General features: G+C 30.8%; 3 protein-coding genes across 4 annotated transcripts; 1 reads left to right on the top strand and 2 right to left on the bottom strand.

Annotated features, from left to right (window-relative positions):
• The first annotated feature begins 2,996 nt into the window (after nucleotides 1-2,996).
• On the top strand, nucleotides 2,997-4,424 carry LOC100804345 (WEB family protein At2g17940). The gene is made up of 2 exons (XM_003538829.5): nucleotides 2,997-3,302; nucleotides 3,587-4,424. Exons 1-2 carry the CDS (start codon nucleotides 3,159-3,161, stop codon nucleotides 4,085-4,087), a joined length of 645 nt encoding a protein of 214 aa, XP_003538877.1. The 5' UTR covers nucleotides 2,997-3,158; the 3' UTR covers nucleotides 4,088-4,424.
• A 1,281-nt stretch (nucleotides 4,425-5,705) lies between these two features.
• On the bottom strand, nucleotides 5,706-8,159 carry LOC100799891 (transcription initiation factor TFIID subunit 14b). The gene is made up of 6 exons (XM_003537584.5): nucleotides 7,956-8,159; nucleotides 7,702-7,790; nucleotides 7,396-7,617; nucleotides 6,759-6,946; nucleotides 6,533-6,654; nucleotides 5,706-6,001 (listed from the first exon to the last, which is right to left on the bottom strand). The coding sequence occupies exons 1-6, from the start codon at nucleotides 8,076-8,078 to the stop codon at nucleotides 5,906-5,908; spliced, it is 840 nt and encodes a 279-aa protein (XP_003537632.1). The 5' UTR covers nucleotides 8,079-8,159; the 3' UTR covers nucleotides 5,706-5,905.
• A 1,626-nt stretch (nucleotides 8,160-9,785) lies between these two features.
• Nucleotides 9,786-17,631, bottom strand: LOC100799360 (uncharacterized). Of its 2 annotated transcripts, none has more exons than XM_003537583.5 (3): nucleotides 17,486-17,631; nucleotides 11,562-12,397; nucleotides 9,786-10,161 (listed from the first exon to the last, which is right to left on the bottom strand). In XM_003537583.5, the coding sequence occupies exons 2-3, from the start codon at nucleotides 12,392-12,394 to the stop codon at nucleotides 9,987-9,989; spliced, it is 1,008 nt and encodes a 335-aa protein (XP_003537631.1). In that variant the 5' UTR covers nucleotides 12,395-12,397; nucleotides 17,486-17,631; the 3' UTR covers nucleotides 9,786-9,986. The 2 variants fall into 2 exon arrangements, with proteins under 2 accessions (XP_003537631.1, XP_040862573.1); XM_041006639.1 differs by lacking the exon at nucleotides 17,486-17,631 and adding an exon at nucleotides 17,313-17,479.
• Between the last annotated feature and the right edge of the window lie 10,310 nt (nucleotides 17,632-27,941).

Below are 27,941 nucleotides of genomic sequence, written 5' to 3'. Positions count from 1 at the left end.
GAAACACTAATGTTCTTAAAAAAATGAAAGAAAAAATCATAATTAAACTTTTAAAAATATAAAGAATCAAAAAATTAAATTTTTAAAACTTCACGTATAAATGAAACTTTTAAAAACATAAAAAATTAAAATAAAACTTTTAAAATTTAATTCATTAAATGAAAAAAACTAAAATATAATAAACTAAAAATGACATTAAACTAAAAAATAGCAAAACTATGAAATGGGTCACACTAAATAAAAATAAAAAATTTAAGTAACAATGACTTTAATCTTACTTTTTTAGCTCAAGTTTAACTTTGAAATGAAAAAATATAAAAGATTGATTAAAATTTAAATATATTTTTTACAAGAAAAAAATCTTCATGCACAACAACAATTATTTCTCTCAATTGATTATCGTGTGATATTATTTAGGAAAAAAAATTTTGCTATTTTCCAAATAAAATGAAAAAAGAGTATTTCTACTTATGGTTATATTTTAATTAATGTATATTAAGAATTTTTTTTAGGCTTTAAGGATCATTAGTTATATTTTTTTTCTGTCAATCATTAAATATCACTTTAGTATTATTAAACTGAGTAAACAAAATATAAAAAATACGATGTTAGTTATTTGAATAATATGAATAAAATTCTGGTTAAGGAAAATAATTTAATATAAGTGACTAATTGAAAGATTTGATAGTTTTTTATTATTCCCTCCACCACGAGTACGTATCCTTTTTTACAAGCAATCTTATCATATTATCGGCGGAACGGATCCACAAAATTTTTGCAGTAAGGAATATATATATATTAAATTCGTTTACAAGTATACTAATTAGTCACAAATAGTAAACTTTATAATGAATTTTGTTCATATTTTTATTAATGAATACTCAATTTATAAGTAAAAGAATTGCAATGAATTAAAAGAAAGAATTTGAAATTAAAAATAATAAAATAAATAAGATTTAATACAAAAAATAACTTCATAAGTTAAATATGTTGGGGTCTAATTACCTTTGATGCAATATTAATGTTTTCTCAATTTTCATTTACATCTACTAACACACTCCACCCTGATCTCTTACAATAAAAAAACATAATTTATATATTTTCTCTCCTGAATCTCTTTACAAAGATTCAATAGTAAATCACATTAAACATGAAGATGCATGCAAAGGCAAAATAAAGGCACTATATTCCTAGCAATTAATTCTTTATACATCATTTCTCAATTATTTAAAAATTATCATTTCCTACGGTACAATTCCTAAAATTAATGCATGGATGACCATATAATAAATATGAAGAACAAAAAATAAGCAATAGAAATAGAATTTGCATTCAATAGGTAACAAGAATAGTTACACGGACTCCCAACAATGAGTTTTAGCCTCTCATGAACATGAGAGACTTTACACTTCATGGGATAATGCGGCCTAAGATCGCTTACTTTTCACGTTAACTTTGTGTTAATCGCAGGCTTCCATGTTAAGTATGCTTTTGGGCTTTCTCGTGGACTTTTTTTGTGCTAAGCCTGAACTTGTTGTTAAGCAAGGGTGCACACTAAGCTTGGATTGTGCGCTAAGCGAGAGTGCACACTAATCATGGATTGTGCGCTAATGGAATTGTCAAATCCTTTCAACTTTTCTTCAAGGTTTTTTCTTCTAATTTTTGCACCAATTTCCCTTTAAAACACTTCAATTCTTTTTCTTTTGACTTCTTCTAATAAAAAATTACAAAAATGTTAATTTCTTCATTATTTCATTAAAAACAATAATAAAGTAAATAAATTACAATCATTATTAGTCAAAATTGACTATCAAATTAACTTAGATTTCGCAGTTATCAATATAATATATATATATATATATATATATATATATATATATATATATATATTATATACATGATAAAATATTTGTTTTATATAATTAAAATTAAAATAATAAATAAATTTGATATATACTTTTTTATAATTAAAATGATAATGAATAAATATATTTAGATATATAATCCATATTTTAGATTTACATTAATAATTTAAATTATGACATAATATTATTTTTAATTATTGAAAGAAACGCTGAAATTTAATTTAGAGATTGAGATAAAAGAAAGTAAATTAAAAGTCATAGAAAATTAAGAAATTCAAATATACATATAAAAACTAAATAAAAATTAATATGAAGAGGTTGAGAGAGAATTCTTTTGGCTAATTGTCATAATAATGCGAAAAGTACACAAAGATAAAATTAGGGATGTATAATTGAGAAAATAAAAATAAAAATAGAAATGTAGTTTTGTGGAGGCAATAACTATATTATAAATGGACTCCTTTTACTACGTACTTTAAATTATAAGAGTGATTTATAATTATACATGTATATTATATTAAATAAAGTTAACTGTTCGCACGTTTGCAAACGTGTATCCGTTCCTGCTTCAACTAAAGTCAATCCTTGATGGTTTAGTTTTTATGTTGTACTGTTGTAATTTAACCAAAGTTTAGGATGGTCAAACTACTTTTTTTCCTCAATATAAATTTGCTTTAAAGTATTAACAAATATAATAACAATATGTTAATTATGTTAAAATTTGGAAGTAGGTCTAACTAGAGGGCGTTGGATACCTTATTTAATTAGCAATTTGGACGAAGCACTCGGATGAAAAAACTTTCCTTAAGTACATGAACATGCCCAAGTCTTATTTTCTTTCTGAAAATTTGCATGGGCTCCACTAGTGCCTGAAATGGAACCATAAACGATATACTATGGTTGAAAGGAGACAAGTCCTAATCAAGGCTCCAAAGAGTGCTCTCAAAACTTCGATATCATATAGATTGAACTAACTAAATTATCAAGACAGTCCAACCACCCTTGTCAACTTCAATTAACGAAATACCAGTGAAGTGGACGCGAAGAAAAGAAAGGTTTTTGTGATTCTACTAAGTTTCTTTTCAAGTTAGCCAATTATTACACCACCAATATCTATTAACTAATGACCTTAAGACTATTCCTCTCATCTGTTGTATTAAATGGAACTTCCCCTTCAGATATTCACTCATACATTATACCTTAGTTATTAGCAATTTTCTCATTCTATCATAGTTTAATTTCTACACCAGCTGAGGTCAAGTTGGTGACTAGTTAGCTCAAGAACAAACGTTCATGGACAAGAAAGGTGGTGGAATGGTGATCATGGAACGTGCAGAGATTGACACTCGTGCCCCATTCAAGTCTGTTAAAGAAGCAGTTATGTTGTTCGGAGAAAAAGTACTAGTTGGGGAAATTTATGCCAACAAGCTCAAAGAGGTTCTCCCATTTCTCTTTCTACTCCAAGTTTAATTTTTTTTACTATCAATCAATCAGAAATCGTGATAAATATATGTCAATAAATTTATCACACATGTCAATTTTAATTAGATGTCAACAAATTTATCACACATGTCAATTTTAATTAGATGTCAGTGTAAAAGCCATTTACACTATCAGTACATGACTTTAAAAACATAATGCACATGTTAGCTCCAAATTGAAGCAGATGTATATAGTTAGTTAATTAATTTTCTTCTGATTATGTGCCTCAATTGATTAAGATGCAAGTTGAAGCGAATGGAAGTGGGAGTGCACAAACCAGAGGTGGAGCATTGGCAACTGAGCTGGAAGAAACAAAGCAAAGTCTTGAGGGAGCAAGAGAAGAAGCTAGCAATTTGGTTCAACGCATCAAGTCCCTGAAAAAGGAACTGGAACAAACGCAGAAAGAACTAGAAGACACAAAAGCAAGAGAGCAAAGGTTGCTGCAGCGACGGGACGATCCGGAGATTGAAGACCTCAAGTTCATTGCAAATGCAACAACAACCAATATGGAAATCAAAACTCAAAGCAGTGATGAGGAGAAAGCAGAAGAGTTCCAAAAAAGAAGATATGTGAAATTCGCTAGTCCTCATGCACTTGCTCAAGTTATCCCTAACAAGGGTGAATTGCTTGGGAGACCTCCTTCTGTTAAGAAGCCAAAGAGGAAGCCGTTGATGCCTTTGATAGGATGGCTTTTCTCTAAAAAGAAAGGGAGCCATGAAGTTGACTCTCCCAGAGCCTAAGAAGTTCCTCTGACCTTCTTAGTTGGCTAACTTGCTTCTATTTTCTTGAAATTTTCCTTAAATATGTGTCTTGGAGTGTCCTCAATTTTCAGATTAATAATTACATGTTAATTTTCTCTGTTTATGAAGAGAAAGTTGGCCCCTCTCAGTTTTGTAAATTTGTAACTCGTATTTCACTTACTGAGCTGGCTTCTGTTGGAGTTTGCTGGGTAGCATAAGAGATTTTGGAACCGTATGGAATCGAACCAGAGACAATAAAGTGCTTTTGTGTATAGTGTATACTGTATAAACTACAAAGTATACTCAGTGAAATATACCACTTGGATATTTTGTGTTTGGTCAACAACTCAACATAATGTGTTTTTGTTCCTAGGTTAGAAATTACGAGTATTTTTTAACTCACTAAGTCAAAAATTAATATCGTTTGCGATATATGACTGTCATTGATCTAATGAAATTTTACACACAATAAGAATCGAATATGAATTATTTCACTAAATTTACACTCATTTAAACGAAATAAGATCTTACACCACTCATCAATCCTTTGGGTTCAACATAGTGTGTTTAGAGTCAAGTTAGCTTATGTTAGTCTAAACATACTTTTAACTCTTAACAAATTTTGAGATGATTTTTTTAATTGAAGTAAATGGCTAAATAATTTTAAAGAGTATTGATGATAAACACATACTAATGAACACTGTAAGCGTCTACTCATATGAAAGTTTTATAAAATAGTAATAAATAGTTTTTTTTTTATGAACTTAAAGTAAGAATTTTGATTGCCTTATGCTTGAGCCAATCTTGGTGACCTTATACTAAAAAGTAATCATGTGTTGTGAATGTGGTGTTCTCAAACTTGCCTTGGCGTTGAGCTTATAAGGATGTTGTCCATGGGATCGATTATGTGGAAGTTTATCTCACAACAACAATTGTAGTTTTTCACTAAACCATGCAAAACAAAGACTGCTGGGAGGTTTATTTTTTCAAGTTTTATTCGGTCCTTATAATTGGACAAACATTACATTTTAGTTCTTATATTTAAAAATTGTTGTAAATCTTTTATTTCTTATACATTATATTTTTAATCTTTTTTTACCTTTGATGTCTTTGACCCTATAAATTAAGATATTAAAGACTAAAAGAAATAAAAATTATATGGATAAAAACTAGAAGGAATTAAAAATTGTCTGTATAGGAATCAACATATGTTAAAGTTTAAAGACTAAAAGATAAATTTATAATTAAATATTTTTTTTATTTACCTCTACTATTACGTATTGCAAGAGGAGTTGACATTTGACAAATGTCTCTTCCGGTCGTACAAGGAAGCTTCAACAATCAACATAGCTGTTGGCAATAGTATAAAGTAATGCTCCTTCTAGAAAACTTGTATTTATTGCATATTGATTTTTTGCTCATATAACTTCATATGAAAAGTTAGATGGACTCACTCATCAATATTGAGTCAATTTAAGCGTAAAATTCAATTAACTACACACTTGTTAATAATCATCGAAGTTCAGTTTTTAAATGATTAAACTGTTAAAGCAACAGGGATTTAGATAAGTTTAAGATAAAATATTATACTCCTCAAATTACAACTAATACACATCTATAACCAAATAAGATTTTAAGCATAAATGCCCAGAATCATGTCCATTCTTCAAACCTCTAATCTTTTGGCTACTACAGATAAAAATAAGCAACACAATCTACAAGGAAGCATATATACATAATTGTTCATCATGAATCTTCCAAGTTTGACTCAAAAGGGAAGCCCAAAAAATTTCATTTTAAAATAAAATAAAATAAAAATCATGTACATTCATAACCAGATGGCGGTTTAGACAGCTGAGGCAGTCCTTCCACCAAACTTAATTGTCTTCGCAGCTTAACAATATGAGCTTGCACCTAGGACATGGCAAACACAGTCAGCACAAAAATCCTCACTAACTCTACAAAGATTAAACAATTTAATAGCAAAACATTAGTAAAAAAAATTTTAAAAATGCTTTCAACCAGTAAGAAAGAGAGGCCCACATGTGTAACTGGAGTAGTTAACTTCGTGTTCACTACATATGCATCCAAAACAGTGCCAAACAAATAAAACATTTGGTGAGAAAACCATGAACTAATCCATTAGGTTTCACCATCCAATAAAAGCCTCCTAGACTAAATACAAGAAGAATGCAAACAAAAAAAAAAACTATCTCATTTGTGAGAAGATTATCTTCATTAGTTGCACATCAGGAATGGATCAGTGAATTGATTATATTTACTTTCAGATGGTAATCCCCATAGCTGCATAAAATAATATTACTTTAAGGAACAAAAGAAAGCGCCATAGCATAGCATCTGCACAATAACTAATGCAGAATAAAAGCCATTAATAAATCCCTAGTGACAAGGCATGATAGAATAATTGAATAAAGAAACCATAACCTGCTGGCGAGCTGCTGCAAGTTTTAAGAGCTCATCAGCCTCAGAGAAGTTCAAGAACCATTGGGTTAGAAGATGATCTTTGGTGTCACCTCTCTCCTTATCATTCACAGTATCGCTTGGTACTGCAGAAACCAAAACAAGGGAAAGCTTAAAGAAAAAATCTGAAGGGTAAGAAACTTAAATACTACTACTAGTAGGAATAGGAATAACATTGAAAGGAAAGTACCAGGACTTGGTAAATTCAAACCAGCAGGAAGCCTAGGCACATTAACAGCAGGATGATTCTGTACACGTGCAAGAAAAACCTCCGAGGGTTCAGGGAAAACAATCTCGTTATAAGATTCAACAACCACGGGTTTCTTCGTAGACTGGGGGCCAGATTCATCTTCTGGATATAATTTCAAATGGTGATACCTATAACCACAGAAACCATTAACATAAGTTATTAAAAAAATGCAATCTCACAAGTCCCAAATCCAAGTAACCAGCAAAGAGTAAACCATCAATTTCATGCTTGAGGTATTGCTCTCTCAGTCTCTCCTAAATAATCCCTAAAGTAAAACAAACCACTTAAGTAGTTCTAAAAGTATTAGAAATCAAGCTAAATATAACATTTTGAAAAGAAAAGAAAAACTTCAAATTAGTCCCTAAATCTTACTAAAATACATCAACTGAGGGACTCAAGTGATGAATATTCATTACTTTAAGGATTACTTAAAAATTAGTTTTATTACTTTAAGGATTACTTAGAGGAGAAAGTAGGGATTACTTAGAGGAGAAAGTAGTAATAGTTCAAGTTCGAAATTGATGATTTATTCAATCAGCAAAATATGAAGACTCCAAAACAAGCAACTGACACTCACAAGTCCAGCTGTTTTTCACAGACATCAGAGTGGAAATAGAGGGTGATGGCTATTTCAAATTCACCCCAACCGCATTCTGATAACTCAAAAGGGGGTGATTCAACAACTCTAGTGGGGTTATTAAAACTAGGATGCAACTGAAACACGACCCTTTTAACCACCACCCCAAGATCTTCATTCGACGCTCCACGTACATACACTGTCCACTTATGTGACTGAGACCTGGAAACATCGAAGGATTAGAAACTATAGCCAAATACAGTGACCCAACAAAGCAAAAGGGACACAAACAAAGACGCAACTTACTCACTGGCCTTCCTTCCAAGATAGAATGCAATGGTCCCATACACTATTGGGACACAGATTTCAACATCTTTGAGCCTCCTGTTCGCATTCTGAACCAAAAATAATAATTTTTTAGGGGGAAAACTCGGTACCCAAGAAGCAAAAACGTGGGAAATAGAAACCCAGGAAGGAAAAAATGATAAAAAAAAGCAAAGGAACAAGGAGGAAAAATTAGGGTTGAAAAAATTGGTGATGGAAGCCTAAAAAGGGGTTACCTTCTTGTCGGAATCCTCAGAGGGTATTGCGATTTTGAGGCGAGAAGGTTTAATGGCAGAGGCGCCATCATCGGACGATTGTTCTCCTTGTCTCTTGAGGGGTAACGGGTTAGAGTTAGACATTTGCCAATTGACTGTGTTGTTTTTTGTTTCCTAAACTCAATGTAACAGAAATCAGGAGAATGAGGTTTAGGGTTTTAGAGAGAAATTGCAGGCACTAGAGTAGTAATATAGTACCCAACCCAATTCATACAACGAGATAATTGCCTTTGCGTTGGCTTTTGTTGGTTTGGTTCCTCGGAAGTTGTTCGGTTTTCTCTGTAATCGTATTCCCTGCGTCAAAATCCAAATATTTTAACTTTATAAAAAAAATCCAAATCCAAAAATACTTAAAGTCAAGAGAAAAGAAAGTCAAAAATAAAGAATTTTTTTTCTTAAAATATTAACAAATTTTTATTCACAAATTTACATTTTATTAATAGTGAAAATATGTTAAACTATTAGTTAGATGTTCACTTGATAATTGTGAAATAAGTGTGACAATTGTGTAAGTGATTTTTGGTCAACAAAATTTGACTAAATGTGAGCGAGGTATGATGACAAAAGGATGGTGTCTATATGTAATCACTCCTTGACCATTCAAAACCAAATAGAGGAAGTGACAATTGGGATTCTCATGTGTGTCTTGAATGTTAATTCCTTAATTCTTAAATATTATTCGGCTTGACGAAATTGACAGTTATCTAACGTGACACTCGATTATGCACATGTGAAAGAAATGAACACGAAAATAAGATGTTGATAAGGTGCATGTGGTCGTTTGATGAACGATGATCCCTTGATCTTGAACTAAGTTATAATTATATAAGTTTTACAATTGAAATGTCGTGGTGGTCAAAATCTGATTTTGATCTCAAGAAGACTGGATATACAACATAACACATTTAAAACTTAGTCTATTTAGTAAAAAGATCAAATTCATATTTTTTAAAGAGTTTGTTTTAATTATTAGTTTAGATTGTGAGCTTTTAAAAAAACCTATTAAGCTTAATAGATAGATCTATTTTTTTATGAAAGCCAGATAAATCTATTTATAAATAACATTATTTTCATTTTCAATAAAAATATTAATACATAGTATAGAGTTTAATACTTTATGGTCTCTAAACTTTTTTCTTTTGCAAATTTTTACTTTTAATTTTTAAATAGATTTTTCTTTTAATTATTACTATAAGTAAAAACATTAACGATGCAATAATCACGTTAGCAACCAAGTGACTTATGATGTCATTAAGAAGTCTCGTGGAACAACTACATGTAGTTATATCTTTTATAAAGTGTGCTTTTAACTCTGCATTTGTTTTTGTTCATTAAAAAATGATCTTTCTAGTTCATGTCATTTGAAAATAAAAACTTGTTTTAATCCCTCTGTCCAAATGCTCTCCGTCCAAACACTTCTTAACAAAAAAAAATATGTATTGTTTTTTTTTTGGAAAAAGTGTTTCTTTGCTAAAAAAAAGTTTAAACAAATGGGATCAAAACGATTAATTTAACCAATTTTTTATTAATATATTGAGCACAAAAACAAAATAATGAATGCAGTAATAAATCATAAGCTAAACACTAATCAAATAACGTTTTAAAAAAAAATACTATAAACTTGTGAAATAAACACAAATACTTCTACTTAAGTTGAAATTTCAAATATATTTATCGAAAAAATTATAAGTTGATTGGATGACTCACCTATTGATTGATGGTAATTAACTGGTTACTATAATATTACTCAGTGATATCTGTGATGTGAGGTTCGTGATTTGGTCTCCAACATTTACAGCAAAGAGACACCCCATCCTCATTTTTTTTCTTCCCCATGAAAGAGCACTCCAAGTTTACATTCCAAGCACAAGTATTTTCTGCGTTCAATTTTAACAACAAATGGCACCAGAAAATAAAACTTAAGGCATTAACGATGTTTATGGATAAACCTTCTTTTTAGTGCCTCCAGTGGTCAGCATAAAACTTTGGCATTTACATGTTTGAAGCGTTCAAGGCCATTACCTTGCATTGTTCATTCAATGCAAGAAGTTGAGCCTCTTTCTTGTCAAGCAGTGCACTCAACCTAACATTCTCTTCCATAAGTTTCTGAACTTCAGCCTCTTTCTGCATTTTCTCACCCTCTAATTGAGTAGTCTTTGCAACTAGCCTGCTCCAAAGGAACATTAGTCAATTAGACAAGTACGATATCAGAGGTAGAAATGAACATTGAACATGAGAATTGAAATGAATGTTCACACCATGCAACCACCCCACCACAAGACCCAAGTTATCTTGTAATAATAACAGGCTTATGGACCTGAAACTTGTGCTTCAATTAACACTTTATGTGAAAACATGCGAGCAAATGTTTAAACCAATTGAGCTAGGTTCATGGGGAGTGGGGACACTCCAGTTGACATTTCACTATAATGAGTAGGCCATGCCAATCTATATTTTGAAAATCCATTTGAGCCTTTGTGGCTAGAACAAGCCGGCATTTGCCATGACAAGGAGAGATGCGCCCTAATGCACTTATCAATTTAAAGAGACTGGATTTTATTGAAGCATTATCTAGATAAAGGACCAATGTTATACAAATACTGTAATTTAAACACTATAATTTTATAAATCAGTAGCTAATGTAAGTTGAACAACAAATAATCAAATGAAGCTGTCATTGCACTCAGAAAAATTAAGGATCTACATTTTAAGTGTGCAATTGCTGAGAGTAGCAGGAAAAATGCACACATAAGCTAAGCAAAACCAAGTTGCCAACTTCCAAAAAAATGATATATTTATAATAAAACCAAGAAACTCTACAAGTTTGCAATTGCACTCTGAAAAATTAAGGATCTACATTTTAAGTTTGCAATTGCTGAGAGTAGCAGGAAAAATGCACACATAAGCTAAGCAAAACCAAGTTGCCGACTTCCTAAAAGGTGATATTTTTATAAATCAGTTGATAAAGGTGATGTTTTTAGAAAGAAACTTGAATAAGCGGTATAGACATGACTAAGTCAAGCAGAAGAGAAACAGGAAGACATCCTCCCGAATGAAACAATATTACAATAGCCAAGTTATGATGTGTCAGATTTGTTCAAATAAAAGCAGTTAACCAAATCACAGTGAAAATAATTATGACAAAAATATAGTTACCTCTTAATTGACCCTTAAATAATTTACAACATATCTCAACAAACCAAGTTTAATAGTATTTACTTCTTGCATCACTAAAGGTTCCCAAGATTCTTTCATTGTTATATGAACTTCTGCTTCTAAAACAAGAGTCCAAGAAAGACCCTCTGATCATGTGCATACAGAAAATCCTATCCACACCCACAAGAAGAAGAATGTTATTTTACAGAAGTAGAACACTTGATCCAATAAAAGTCAACGTGATGGCATGGCACCAAGTAAAAATAAAATAAATCATATATGGAGCATAAAAATGCAGCAGGAAGTGTACTGAAGCATTTAATTCAAGCAACTTGATGTAGGCCAAACATCAAATAATTATCAAGACATGTAATATAATAGCATATTACTTATAGCATGTAATATACTCACTTTTCAAACAGCCTCTCAATAGTTCGAAATTGCTTCTCTGAAGAAAGCAAGGTTTCTCTTACTGTTATTAGACCGCTAACATATGATTTCAGAGACTCAAATTCCTGCTTCACTCTAGAAAGTTCTTCCTCATTTTCAGCAGCCCGTTCTCTCTGTCTGGTTGTTTCTTCCACCAAGTCCTCAACTCTCTGCCGCATCTCAGTTAGGATACTATTTGTATTCAAAGCAAAATGCTCCATCTCCTGTAATTTCATAGACATGTTCTCTAACTGGGTAGACTTCCGCTTAATTTCTTCCTTACTTATACTTACTTTTTCCTTTTCTATTGCAGTTTCTGACTCAGCCAGTAAAACCCTTTTGACAAGGGCTTCCATCACATCTGTGACCATCTGTACAGACTTGAGCATTTCACCTATGTAAGCTGCATCTTGTTCATCTAAGGAACCATGCTGGTGGCTAATTCCATTCCAAGATTCTTCATCTGCGTCATCAAATGAAGAAAAATCAACATTGCTGGACCAACCTGATAATGGTATCCCATTTTTGTCAACAAAGCATACCCCCTCTAATTGTTTGATGCCACAAGATGTATGGGCTAGATGAGGAACAGCCATGAGCCTAGCTTTTGACTTCAGGTAAGTCAACAATGTAGAAGCAGTCTTGACTCTTCGCCAAAGAACCTCCAAATCCTTTTTTGCATTTCCATCTGAACCCTGATTGCAAGCCTTTAACTCTGTAAGTTCTTTTTGCAATGCATCCACTTGGGATTGGCTTCTTGCAATCTCTTGCTTCCATGTTTCATGCGATTGGCTCAGCTTTTCATCTTTTGCCATGCCCTGTCCAATGTTTCATAGAAATGAAGTACACAATATATATGAAGGGCATGCATTGTGATAAAAATAAGCTAATAATGCTAATATTTCATCATATAAGAATGCCTGGCAAAGCTCCATCAAAGAGTAGACTTGAAATTTGAATTTTCACCCCTCAGAATTTATTGCACACTATTAAATATATATATATAGGGTACAAGGAGTGGGAGATAGCTGTTTACAACCACACAACACAGCTGTCTCCTCAAGATAGCTTTATACACAATATTTTAACACTCCCCCTCAAGCTGAAGCATACAAATCATATGCACCAAGCTTGGAACATATAGACTGAATTCTAGCTCCTCTTAAGGACTTAGTTAGAATATCTGCCGACTGGTCATTGGAGTTAATAAACTCGGTGTTAATCTCCTTGGACAATAGTTTCTCACCAATGAAATAACAATCAATCTTTATGTGTTTAGTCCTCTTATGAAAGACTGGATTTGAGGCAATGTGAACAGTATAACTTCATTTGCTCAACTTCACAAAATCCCAATTCTTGGAGAAATTGTTTAATCCACATAAGTTCACATGTAGCCATAGCCATAGATCTATATTCAGCCTCCGCACTGGATCGAGCAACAACAACTTGTTTCTTGCTCTTCCAAGAAATAATATTCCCTCCAATAAAACACAATATCCTGAGGTAGATCTCTTGTCTATAGGACAGCCAGCCCAATCTGCATCACAATATCCTGAGACTTGAGTGTTTCCTTTGTCTTCATACAACAATCCTTGCCCTGGAGCCTTCTTTACACATATGAGAATACGCATGACAGCATTCCAATGATCAACATGAGGATTTTGCATAAATTGACCAACAACCCCAACAACAAAAGAAATATCAAGTCTTGTAATGGTAAGATAAATGAGTTTTCCTACAAGTCTCCTATATCTCTCAGAATCAGGGTAAATTTCACTTTGATTTGTCATGAGCTTCTGATTTGGATCCATAGGACTATCAACAGGTCTACAATTTTGCATGCCTGTTTCCTCCAATATATCAAGAGCATACTTTCTCTGTGAAATCACAACACCATCTTTTGATTGAGCCACCTCAATACCAAGAAAGTACTTCAAATAACCCAGGTCTTTGGTCTGAAAATGACTAAATAAGTGCTCTTTTAACTGAGAGATCTTAGTAGCATCATTTCCTGTAATCACTATATCATCAACATAGACCATTAAATAAACACACTTTTCAGGAGATGTATGACAATAAAAAACAGAATGATCTGCTTCACTTTGTTTTAACCCAAAAAGTTGCACAATATAACTAAATTTACCAAACCAAGCTCGAGGGGATTGCTTCAATCCATAAAGAGATCGGTGTAGCTTGCATACTAGACCATACTCCCCCTGAGCAACAAAGCCAGGAGGTTGCTCCATATAGATTTCCTCCTGAAGATCTCCATGAAGAAAGACATTTTTAATGTCAAGTTGATGGAGGGGCCAATGATGCATGGCAGTCATAGCAAGGAACAGTCGAACAGTGGTGATTTTAGCTACAGGAGAGAAAGTATCAGAATAATCAAGACCATAGATCTGAGTGTAGCCTTTAGCTACTAACCGAGCCTTCAACCGATCAACCTCACCATTGGGCCCAACTTTAACAGCATAGACCCATCTACAACCAACCGTTTTCTTGCCAGGAGGAAAAGGAACAAGTTCCCAAGTACCATTGCTTTCAAGAGCCTGCATTTCATCAATCAAGGCTTGTTGCCATCCAGGATGATCAAGTGCCTCATGGATATTGTTAGAAATAGTAAGAGAAGACAATGAGAAAACAAAAGAAAAATATGAAGGAGACAACCGATGATAACTCAAGAAATTATAAATAGGATGAGGATTACGAGTAGATCGAGTACCTTTCCTGAGTGCAATGGGCCAATCTGAATCAGAATTATGAGGAGAAGTGGAAGAGGAAGGATCCATGGTTTGAGGATCTGCTGGAGGAGGATCTGAATCACGAGAAGAAGACTCAGGCACTATGGAGCTAACTTGTTGTGTCCTGCGTTGATATGTAATGAGGGGTGAAGGAGCAACTTCAATAAAGTTTGGTGGATGAGAAGGTATTTCACTAACACTTTGGTTGGAGTTACTCATTGGACCAAAAGATGGGACAGGAAGGACTTGCTGAAGGGAAGAAGAATAGTCTATGGAGGACGAGAAGAAAGGTGTGTCCTAAACAAAAGTAACATCAGCAGACATATAATACCGTTTTGTAGTAGGAGAATAACACTTGTAACCCTTTTGAACACGAGAATATCCCAAAAAGACACATTTAATAGCCTTAGCAGAGAGTTTGTCTAGACCAGGAGAGAGATCACGGACAAAACAGGTACAACCAAATACTCTAGGAGAGACATGAAATAATGGGTCATGAGGGAAAATAATTGAGTGAGGAATCTAATTTTCAAGAGAAGAAGAAGGCATCCTATTTATTAAGAAACAAGCAATGAGAACTGCATCTCCCCAATGATGTACAGGAACATTTGAGTTGAACATTAGGGAGTGTGTAGTTTCAAGAAGATGGCGATTCTTCCTTTCTGCTATGACATTTTGTTGCGGTGTATGAGGACATGTGGACTGATGTAAAATACCTTTTGAGGATTAGAAGGAAGACAGATCATGAGAAAAATACTCTTTAGCATTATCACTTCTGAAAATCTTAATAGTTTTTCCAAATTGGTTCTGAATCTCATTAAAGAAAGACATAAATATAGACAAAAATTCATATATGTCTTTCATTAAATAAACCCAAATATATCTAGAAAATTCATCAATGAAGATATCTAAAACCAAAAGATGTGACACGACTTGATCCCTAAATATTAGAATGAATGGTAGAGAAAGCCGAATTACATCTTTTGTCTGATTGATGAAATGATGACCTAACATGTTTCCCTAATTGACAAGATTCACATTCTAAGACTAGGAAACATCATTTTCAATTTTGTTAAACTTGGGTGACCCAAACGATCATGCAAAAGCTTGCGCTTTGAAGTTGCAAAACAGGATACAGGAAGGCTAGACTCTAAGTAATAAAGTCCTCGTGATTCACATCCTTCTCTAATCAGACGACCCGTACCATGTTTCTAAATAACAAAAGAATTAGCAACAAAGGTTACTGAGCAATTTAACGAACGAGTCAATTGACTTAATGAGATTAAGTTGTAGGGACAATGCGGAATAAATAATACAGAGTTCAATTTTAATGAAGGAGATAAAGAAACTTGACCAATTCCTTGAGATGCAACTTTGGACCCATTGACTACAGTAACAAAGTGAGGAGTTTTTGCAAAAGAAATGGATGAAAAGGATGATTTGTTACCAGAGATATGATCAGAGGCACCTGAGTCAAGTATCCAAGGACTAGGACCTTCCATAGATTGAGAAATACATACTGTTGAAACACCCGGTACCGAAGAGGATTTAGCTTGGTTACTGGATTTTTCATATTTAAGCTTCAAATATTCTTGGTACTCCTCATAAAAAAACTTAAGACTCTGATTTTTCAGATTTAGATGCATGTGCTACCTTGTCGGGAAAGCCATGTATGGAGTAACAATTTTCTTGAATATGTCCTATCCTTTTGCAATAGGTGCATTGAGGACGTCCACTCCTTCCACAATGGTGGCCACGCGACTTGCAGGGGTGAGTCGCACTCCTCAAGGAGCACCCAACCCTGGATTCGCCGGAAAAAATGGTGGCCAAAGACGACGGCGGCGGACGGTGATCAGAACAGTTACCCATGAAATTTGAATTTTCAACCCACAGAATTTATTGCACACTATTAAATATATATAGGGTACAAGGAGTGGGAGACAACTGTTTACAATCACAGAACACAGCTGTCTCCTCAAGATAGCTTTATACACAATATTTTAACAAGTAGTTAGGAAGATATCAGGTTAGCTTTAAGTGGGCTTGAAACTAATTACATAACTAAAAGGATACAAGACAGTATATATTAAAACAAAATAAAATCAAAGTAAACAATAAAAGTAAATTCAGTTGTACTTTAAGCATATATATGTCAGCCAATGTCCTCATTTTAAAAACATGTACCATAAATACGCCCAATAATTTTTACATATTAAAAAATAATGTCTTGCGTAAAGCAACAATAAGTACATAATCTATATTCTTTGCTTCTTTGAAGCCTCAGAAAGTTTATAGCATCCATCTATATCAACTCAATAGAAGTACTAACAAATTGTAACACAAATACAAGGCAAAAATCTTGTTCGCCTAACATATAGAAAACCTCTTACAATCAGACTTCTACATCAAACGTTGCCTGGTTAGCACTTGAAAATGTCTTCAACTTACAGCACACAAAAAGAACTGACTCAACCCCAGATATAGCCAGAACACTTACGTTTGAAACTAGATCTCACGGGCAGAGGAAAGTTCAAGCAGGAAAAAACTTTAAGGCAAAAAAATTTAATAAGCAGATAAATAATATAAAAAAAAACCACTGTTTCTGACACAACAACGCAGCCAAGAAAAACACAATTAACCTTAATGCATCAAGATGTTAACTCTTGTTAAGCTATATGTCCACGAAAAACATGTGCAGTGCCATTTCTCTCCCCTCTTTTTACTTAAAATTAACTAAAGCTCGGATTTAAAACTATTCCCAGTTCAGCATAGTTTGGGAGCAATAAAAGCACCACCCACGATCAAAGCATCGCATCGAATTGTTAACTAAACAAAATGAGCTAAGAAAACAAAAACTCTGAACTATCTCATGGGCAGGAAGAGAATCATATTCTCAGTAAATAAATAAAAAAAAAGTCATTTTCCCCTCCTTTCTCTACTTGAATTGAAACTGATCTTGGAGTAGAAAGGAGAAAAATCAAAATTTTACCCCAACCCATAATCAAAGGGACACGCTTGAAACCGAATATCCACCAAAACTAGCTAAAAGATGAAATTGCATATCTTGAAGGATAACAAAAGTGAGAACAATAGTGGAATCTGCCAGAAGGGAATTGGAATAGAACAATATAATTAAACAAATGAGAAGGAAAGAGGAGGCACCTGCTTTGACAAGAAAAAGTGAGGATCGATTGAGTAGAATGAAGATAACGGGTCTGAGTCAGATCGTCTTCTGACTCTAATTCTTTCTTTTGTTTACATGAAAAAGAAAAGGGTAAATACTCAATTTTGGATTTTGAAGGGTAAAAAATACCATAAATATATAGTCGATCTCTTGATTAACAACTTCTTCATTCCTAATTGTATATGGTTTATCATATAATATATTTTTTTTTTACTTACAAGTAAGTCCTTGAAAGATGACATACAAAATTTAATTCATGTAAAAAAGTGCAATAAATATATTCGGATGTTATTATGATTGATTATTACAATTTTAAAAAATTTATAATGATTGTGACAAAATATTATCAATGGAAGTAAATTTTTATTATTTTACAAATTCTTCTTACTTTTCTTCAAATACAATAAATAAATAAATCATTTGGTTGTTAATTCTTAATAAATGTTATCAACACACAAAAAAAATTTACTATAAAATAAGAAAATTATTATTTCTTCTTAATCAAGTACTATTTATTTAATTATTTTTTTATAATTTTTTCATGATAAAATATGAATGTTTATTAGTATATGCAATGACATCAAATTATAAATTATAATAAAAGTTTTTTTATTTTTAAATTATTTTTTTTATATCATACACAATTATTTTTTATTGACTAATCATTTAAAAAAATCATTCCAAGGAGGTGAGTATTTTTTACAAATTAAAAGTGTCATTAATTTTTCCTAAAAATTATTCATGGATCTAATTTAACTATAATGTTTTACCATAAGTATTTTTTTTACTTGAACCTTTCATCAAAAAAGTTATTTACGAGTTTATAAAATTAATATTCTTTTTTTGTTTAAACTCAATTTAATTTACGAGTTTGTTAAAAAAAATTGTCGCAATATAATTTTTTAAAAATTATAATAATTAGTTACAATCTACTATTAACATTTGAATATATTTTTCGCACTTTTTATATTTTTTGGGACTAAATTTTGTATTTTCATCTTTCAAAAGCGCAAATATATCTCTATGATGACAATTCGATATGACCACAGTGACAATTTCATCTCTCTGTACCACGTAAGTTATTTGATTAACGGTGACAGAAATTGACGGTTGAATATATTTGTCCTAATTTTTATACTTTTGTATACTAAATTTTATATTTTCATCTTTCAAGACATATTTATCAACGAATTACAAATTTATGGACAAAAGTGCTATTTACCAAAAGAAAAACAAAGACACAACCAAATTTTGCTGTCAACAACAATTTGCATCTTTAACTTTGACCGTGTTTTTTCTTACTCAAAACAAATGCAAAAATGTCTAATGTATATACTAAGTTATTTGATCATAAATTTTCATAAATGATAAATTTGTTAATTTTTTTAATAATTATCTTAAAAATTTATATTAAAAAAAATTTCTGATTTTTTTTATAATGATAATAATTTGTTTTACACTTAACGATATTTTTTCTTAAAAATTTTAATAAAGAAAATACCCGAGTAACATTTTAAATCATTTTTAATATTTTATTCATAATGTATTTTGCTTTTTTATGCTAATAATATTATCATATAATGTATTTTATTTTTATAAATATGAGCAATATAACAAGTTAAATAGAAGTTTTATATAAATATATAAAAAAATATTTTTTTATTTTTATAATTGTTTTACGTGCTAAATTATTTTACTGGGATGAAATAGTATTTTTCATAAAATAAATAGAAGTTAGTGAAGATTAGCATTGATAGTCAATTTTTTAAAATAATATTTATAGATATTTAGGTTTATTTAGTTATTAAAATTTAAAAGTAATTATTCGGAATATATTATCTAAGCAACTACTACTAAAAATTATTAAAAAAAATATTTTTTTCCTAAAAATCATTTACTAGCAAGTAGCAACTTTGAGGTAATTCAGAAGTTACCAATAGTTTTATTATTGGTAGATTACCGTAAAATAAGTGTTATTTTAATTATTTTTTAAAGATAAATACTAACCAGTATTCTTGAATATTAGTTAAAGAATTAAAAAAATATATTTTAAGTGAAATGTGTAAAGTAATTTTTTCTTTTAGTTCTTTAGCAAATGTAAGAAAGGGACATGTTAGTGAAATCCTTTTTTTTAATGTACTTCTTTGAATTCCTAACTTTTGGAATGTGTAAAAATTGTCTATTTATCTCATAAATGTGAGAACTGTATAAAATTGAATATGTGTGAGTGTGAGAGATCCTTCCTTCTCACGGTTTTCTCCCTCCTTTCAGTTTCATCCTCATTCGAATTCATTAGTACGTAGCCTAACCTATCCTATCCTAATTCCTAGCTTCTTTGGTACAGCACAATAGAAACAACTGTCATATTCATATATCTACTGATGAAGTAAAGGCAATTGTAATAAGTATCAACACATGAACCTATTATTTGATTATTTTTTTTCTTCTATTTCTTAGTTTGGGTTGAACAATTTTTTACATGTAATTACCTGGCCGCTGTTATGTTGTGATGGTTCCTTTAGTTTGCCTTTCGTTACATTATCATTAATTTGTTGGGATGGTTCCTTTAGTTTGCCTTTCATTACATTATCATTAATTTGTTGTGTTGGAGCTATTTAATGCATAGAATTTTGTATCAACATCTCTCATTCCCCAAACCCTTATATATTAAACACCTAACGCCTATCACCCCACCCCTCTATTTTCCCTGTTAATCAAAGTCTGAGTGCATGGATGCTTTTTTGAAAAAACTGAGTCTAATCTCAGTTATATATATGTATGTTGCGGTTTGAGGCACTCCGACTGTGATTATAGGAAAAATCGTTGCATTATGGCATTTTGTGATTTGGAATTACTTTGTAACTGCAGTCGTAATATTGCAACTGTATTAAGTGATGCAGTCTATGAAGGAAAGTATATATTGTCGTTCTAAGATGAACCATTTTCGGGTACGAAACATGACAACTGCATAAGTTCCACCTTGAATATCTTACACTGCATAATTATCATGACTCACTTGTAATCTAAACTTTGCTCACACATATTTGTTGCGGTAAAAAAAAATAGTATTTGTCTATTTTTTTAAACAAAAAATATTTTATGGATAAAAAAGGAAAAAAGCCTATGACATGCTTAAATTGGTATCAAGATAAAAAAATTTCTTCTATAGAAAATGCTCATGCTTCTTTTATTGAAATAAATATAAATATTTTAGTTATATATTTTTTAAGAATTGACTTAGTGAAATTTCATATTTCATATATATAAAAAAGAAATAATCTATCCGATTCAAGATTTATCTTGAATAAAATGAGTCAGACCACATCATTATCAATCCATTTTTTTCTATTAATTTAAGGAAAAAAATTCAACAATCACTTAGTCAAAATCATGAAATTATTCATTTATTGAATGCTGATAACATGAAGTGTATAACTCCCTATAATAAGATTGGGTATACTTATAATCCGAGTCCCACACAAACAAACCTATGACTTCGACAAATGAAGACAATCCCCTGCTAAACACGTCATTACCTACCCATCACAAATTTTAGTATTTGTCTATTTGACAATGAAAAATCATTTCTTTATCAAAATGGTATAATAATAATATTTTTCCATAAAGATTAATTATCAATAACAAAATAAGTAGATATATCACAGTGGGAAAAAATTACATAGTGCAAAACATATTGAAAAAGAAATAAGTACAATGTGTTTATGCAAATTAGGATGAAAGTACTCAAATTGTAGGACTTTTTTTCTGGTCCATAGTTTTGAGAATATTGATGGCAAAAACAGAATTCGAACTTCGAAGATATGGACCTGGTCTACACAAATGGACCCCGAATGCAAACCTGCCCGGAGACTAACTGATTTGGGCTTGCATGTATATTGTTCAAAAATAGTGATTAAAGTACTGCTCATTTGCTCTCATATATTGGAGTATTTCATTCACTCCTTTTAACAAGGTGAACCCAAAGAAGAAGAAGGAAAAAAAATCCTATAGTATTAGTTTGATATTAACTAGTTAGTTACTCGTGCGACCACACAAATCATGTATATTTCTATGTATTTTTTTTAAATGACTAATATATATATATATATATATAGTAGTTTGTTTATAAATAATATTAGATATATAATTATTGTCGAAACAAAAGAGCAATACATGAATACTTGATGCCAATAACAGAACAATAAGAACGAGTGACCATTGTACAAAATGAGAAAAATATATTATGTTTAGTTTCCCATATCTTTGTATTATGTGTATAAGCGATTATAAATTATCGGTGTGCAACTTCAACCTTCTACGTGATGACTGAAATCACTCTTTTGAGATTTTGTAAGATTGCACAAACTATCTTTACTTTTTTATACATTTATAACAATCTCTCTTATGAGGAGATATAGTGCAGCATTTTTTAAGCATCTAAGAACTAGTGTAATGTATAAAAAAAATATCAGTGTAATAATATTTTTTAAACAATTAAAAGAGATTATTGTAACAGTGAAAATATGAGGATTTTATGTAATCTTGTAAAACCTCAAGCAGTGTTAGTATGATTTGCTCTTAGAATTATTCTTTGTCTCATGAAAGAAAAAAGAGAGTTGATTGACTTTGCAATTCGGAGGTCCATCGATCATTTTTGGATTTGATTCGTCGATCGTCGTGTTTTATCATATTTATGCAATGAAATATTTGCTACATCGGTTTGCTAGAGATCCGACGTAGGTTGAATTATATTATAATTTTAATTAGATTAAATTGAAAATATATATTTTTACATTCAGTAAACTATGTATCATTATATAATTAAAAATTATTTTACAAATCATATTTAAAATATTTTCTATAACTGTCGGTGTTAAAATTTTTATTGTTAACTAATAAGAAATAATTGTTTTGATATAATTATTAAGATAATTATTTTTATTATATAAATAAAAAATTTATCATGTTCGACCGTTTTTTTTAGGATAACAATGTAAAAATATTTTTACACTGTTACGACATAACTATTTATTCTAAAATTAAACTCTTCCATTATTTATATAACATTTTTATATTTTTTTATTTATTATATTATTCATATTATGACGTATTTTTTTCTTTCTTTTTTCTATAAAATATTATACAAATGTATCATTAAATTTAATGTTTTTCTAATAAGTTTGCTACATGTAAATTGCTGTTGGTACTGTGTGTGTTGCTTTCTCCCTTTTTATTATTTTGTTCGTGTGTGTTTTTTAGGTAACTTCGTTAAATGTCACTTTCAATAAATTGTTTCAAATAATTTTTAAATTATTTTTTTAATACTGACCAACTTATGATTTGTTGATTGATACCAAAATCCTATTACAAATAATTTTTCTGAATTAGATTATTAGTAAAATGGGATAATTAGAGACAATGCAATGATGCGTTGCGACCAACTGACCAAGTATGTCTCGGGTGCAACAATGGAAATTTCACCTCGATGAATGTCTGAAAATCTGATACACGACTAGACTTTTCAATGTTTTCATCAATCTGAAAAGGAATCTGCGGAGGATGTTATGGGAAAAAAAAAAAAAGATCAACTATTGATAAATAAATAAAAACTCTGGTACTGGTAGGAAGCCCACGCGCGTGGGTTCATCATTCATGTAGGGTTGTTGTGTTTGGTTGAATTCTAGATCCGATACAAATTGTGTTTGGAAGCCCAATGTAAATAATGTTGTTGGTTTAAGTTAGGGCAGTTACTTCCTGCACCTCCAATTTTGTTTTTTTGCACCTTTTTAAGCTTCTGGAACACTTAATTCAAAATGTAAAATTATATTCTGGAAAGATATTTTCAGAATGTACAAATTTATATTCTTCCGGATTAGGTGCATGAACAATTAGAGAGATGCAAGAGGTAATTTCCTAAGATTAGCCCAAATATAAAATTTCATTATTTGTAGAAAAATGAAATGTGAGAATAAATTGAGAAGACTAAAAATAAAAAATAATAGAAGGGTGAACAAGATTGGGTGTTTACGGGTATATATATATATATATATATATATATATATTTTTACATAATCAATTAATCGAAATTCAATTTTGGGATTTTTTTTTAAGGTTTTTGTTTTAAAAGTCAAAACAAATTTATCATAGTGTTATATGATTAGATAAGTTACACTGCATATCAATTAACTTCATATATTAGTTATATAATATATCAAAATAATTTAATGATGTGATAACATTATATGCAAGTATGGTGAAAATAAAATACACGTCTTACAATTTTTAGAGAGGAAAGAAATAGGATAAAAAGAAGAAGTATTAGATCAGAAAAATTCATCAATTTATTTAGTTGTTTAGATTGAAGACCAACAAAAGAAGTAAAAAAAAAAAGTAGAGTTATAATTAAAGTTTCTTTTAGCTTACCGGGTAGAAAAACAAGAAAAATAATTTTCAACTTAAACTTTTCTTTATCCGATTTTATGTTGTTTGAATAAATTTCTCAATAAATACTTATGAAAAACAGAAAAATATAATAAATTAAAAATCTCTAAATTAAAACTAATCTATGCATAAATTGAAATTAGCTTTTATAGATTGAAATTAGCTTTTAAAGAAATCGAATGTGAGGACTCTTATAGATTAATTTATACATAAGATAATTTTAATTTTAAAAAAAAGTTCGTACACATTTTACTTTCTTTACTTCTTTTATAAGTATTTATTGAAAATTTTATATTATATTAAATTAGAAAATTTGTATTGTAAGGCTAAGTTGATTTGAACCCATTTTTCCCCCTTAAAACTTTTACAGGATCTCCTACCAATGAGATTTTGACATTGTTAGTGAGATTCAAATTCACATAGTGAATATAGTTACAACCCCTTATCAAATTAAGTAGCTAAATTGAGCTATTTTGGTGTTTGAAAATTTAATTCTCAATCCTTAATTATGAAATGAAGCATCTAAATTTGAGCTGGTTTGGTGTATAAAAATTTGTGCGGAAACCAATATATTTCTGTTCACCTAAAATTGTAGTTATTGCAAGAAAAAAAAGAAGTCCTTGTATACTTAAAAGGCTAATTAAGTGAAAAATAATAAAGAAAAACTAATTAAACACCTTTTTTTTCTACCAAATATATATCTTCTAGCTTATAATTAATGGGAGATTAATTTCTTTGATAGTCAAAAATTAATTTTTTTTGGGATGTAATAAAGATTGTTAAAGTGAGTTTTGTATCACAACAAGAAAATCTTCTATGTACATACGGTCAAAAATTAATTTTTTAAGGTATTTAAAGAATCCAATCATCTATTGATCATGTTATAGCTCACTTTAAATTAAACATTCTAAAATAAGCCTCGAAATAAAATTGGAGTCCAAAAAAACCTAGAATATCACTTCAAAGTAAAATTGCATGTAAGTTATAGTTGTAGTTGCCAATATAGCATTCATTCATTCATGTTTCCCCTTAAAAATGCTACTTAAAAAAAATCAGCTGCTTTGTAGATGATCTATATTAATTCGAGTTATTGCTGGGGTGGTCCCTCCTCCACTCTCACCCCAAATATTCCTGTTGTTATTTGGTTATCAGCCAAAGCTTAATTGATTCAAAATATAGGTCCAGTTAAAAATCACATCACACAAAAACTAGCATATTAAACTCCTGAAAGTGACTATTTCCTTCAAAACCTTCAGAGCCTTATTAGCAAAATATACATTACGTTGGGATATCTACAAAATCAGCTCTATACATAATATTAATTAAAAACCTCACATCCCATAATTAAATCTAATTAAATGAAAATGATCGTACAGAATATGAACAAAACCAAAATGAGAAGCCAAAAAGCTTGCATTGTATGAATAGTTATGACTAGGATTTTACTCTATATGGTTGCAAAGTCACATCTATAACAAGGAAAGAAGAAAAGTTAAAGGAAAACGAGACCAGTAGAAGTAGAAGCCTAAAGAGAGAGAGATATGGAATGATCTTTGTGATGTATCTTTGGAGATACGGGTAGAAAATTAGTGCAAGAAAGATGATTACCCGTAAGACTAGGGAGTGTACCACTGCGGCTGTGTGAGGTCTCTTTAGCCAGGTCACATTCCTTTATGAGGTAAGCAGCTCAGGATTTTGGATGAGAGAGAGAGAGTGATGAAGGACTTGGCTTTGAAAATCAAGTGTATAAACGTAAATCAAACAGAAGATTGTGACCATTTGGCACAAGTGTATTTTTAAATTCATTAAGGGAATAGAATACCCTCTATGTGTGTGAGAGAGATGGGAAAAGGGTAGCTAGAGAGAGAGGGGAGGCTCCAAGCAATGCCACATATTGCCATGTAAATGCATGATAAGGAAAGGCAAATCTCATGATGGCGGTGTCAAAATCAAGCAAATTATGCAATCTGAAAAAGTTGAAACGTAGAGACATGTACGCCAAGGATTGAATAACGTTCAAATCAATATATTGTTTTTCCAATGTTTTTGTTTTGTATCAACCATCAAATGAACGAGACTGTTACAACAGAATGAATTCAGAAAGGAAAGATTGAATAGTTCCATCCACACTAGTTTCCCTGATTGGTTCGTTTTTATGTAAAACTTGTACAATGCTGTAGAGTTATATATGCACGAGAGGTAAGAGAAAAAAGACAAAAAAACATTTCCAAGTTCTTTTGTTTTACATGCTCACATATTGTTTTCTTAAACATCTAACAATTTTCCAATTAACCACACCACCGATGGATAGAAGTAATTTGGAGCTGTATATTCTATATTATAATACCCAGAGAAACATATTATCTACACCCCTACACATGACATATCCCAAACTTCAATTAAGCCATGTAATATTGTGTACGAGTGTAATATACAATGAAACTCCAGAAGTTACGTATACTTCTGAGAATTTTATAAATTTGATTAGCGGACTCAATTTGTAAATTTGTAACAGTCTGTTTTATGTGAAAATAATTGTTAGGAAGTCTCACATCGCCTGCCTCAGTCTTTGGGGTGTAGCTTATATATCTGTTGGACAATTTTATTTAATGTTAATTAATTTTAAGATGAAATCTAACATTGTATCAAAGCTTATAACCCGTCTTAGCCTATATCATAATCATATGTGTATATGTATGTTGAAATCATCTTCAACATGGTTTTTTCACTTTCTAAAATAAGATAGTAGAAACATGTGTATATGTATGTTTGGATTGAAAGTAAAAATATTATAAATGCTTTTCAATTTGAAACAAAAACATATATTTTGATCTTTTTGATAAAATTATTTTTGTCTTAAAAAGTATTTTTTCATAAAATCAAATATGCACCAGGCCAAGTTACCGATTGTTTTGGAATGAAAATTAGTTACATTCAACGTAACCGACATCCAAATACACTTTAATTAAATTAATGTTACTAGGTTACCCAGTTAAAGTTGGCAGATTAATTTCATGGGTTTGGATCAATAAATAAAATGTTGGACATGAATTGAGTTATGGATAGTTTATTGACTGCAGAGTGGTACAAGAATGCAACAGTTGGGCGGGCACATCTTTTCAGTACTCTCACTCACTTTCAAGGGTTGCTTACAGGCAAAATAGCATAAAACGCTGAAAGCTGAACCGCAGGTTAATTAAGCTGCAGTGGCAAAAAATGATGGAGCTTTCGAGTTCTGATCTCACCCAAGATAAACACAGAAAAAAAACTCCAGAAACCGTGAAATCCCTTGCATTTAATATTCGGGGTGCATGCTCCGCTGCATTATTAAGGACCTGTACCCATCACAAATTCATCCACTTTCCTTTACATTTATAACCTATCAATGTAGTATATATTTTTACTTTCTCTCAAAATATTTGTAGGTATTTTAAAAATGAAAATTTTAATTTTATGAAATTCACATGTATATTTCCCAACTAAACCATCTTTATTTATTACAGCAATAATTAGCTAACTAGTAAAAAAATTATTATATTTTTAGTTGAAATAGATTATTAGAAAAAATAATTAATATTTTTTGATAATTTTAAACGATAATAAGCAGTATGAGATAAAAAAAAATTCTGAAAATACTACTACAAAACGAGACGATGGAATGAAGTACCATCCATGATATGGAGTAAAATTTAAATTATTCGATTGATTTATTGAAAACAACATGCAAAAACTGCCCAAACTGGTTGTTTGCATCAAGTTTTATCAATCCCAAAGTTGACGTATATATATAAATCCACATACAAGTTTTTTTTTTTCTTAGTAGTATGTGTGAACAATTTGTTTTATTTTGAGATGAGCTAGTGCCTATTGTGGGCGTACCCATAGAGTCGAAAAAACAAGACAAGATAAATGAAAGGGTTAACTTGTCTGACAACTATAATTTCTAACTAAACCGCTTCAATAGGCTCACTATATAGAGTTTTTAAGATTTTC

This window comes from Glycine max, chromosome 11, assembly GCF_000004515.6.
Source record: "Glycine max cultivar Williams 82 chromosome 11, Glycine_max_v4.0, whole genome shotgun sequence".
Lineage (NCBI taxonomy): Eukaryota > Viridiplantae > Streptophyta > Magnoliopsida > Fabales > Fabaceae > Glycine > Glycine max.
The sequence above is the reverse complement of the archived record's forward strand: the minus strand, read 5'-3'. Positions and strand labels throughout refer to the sequence as shown.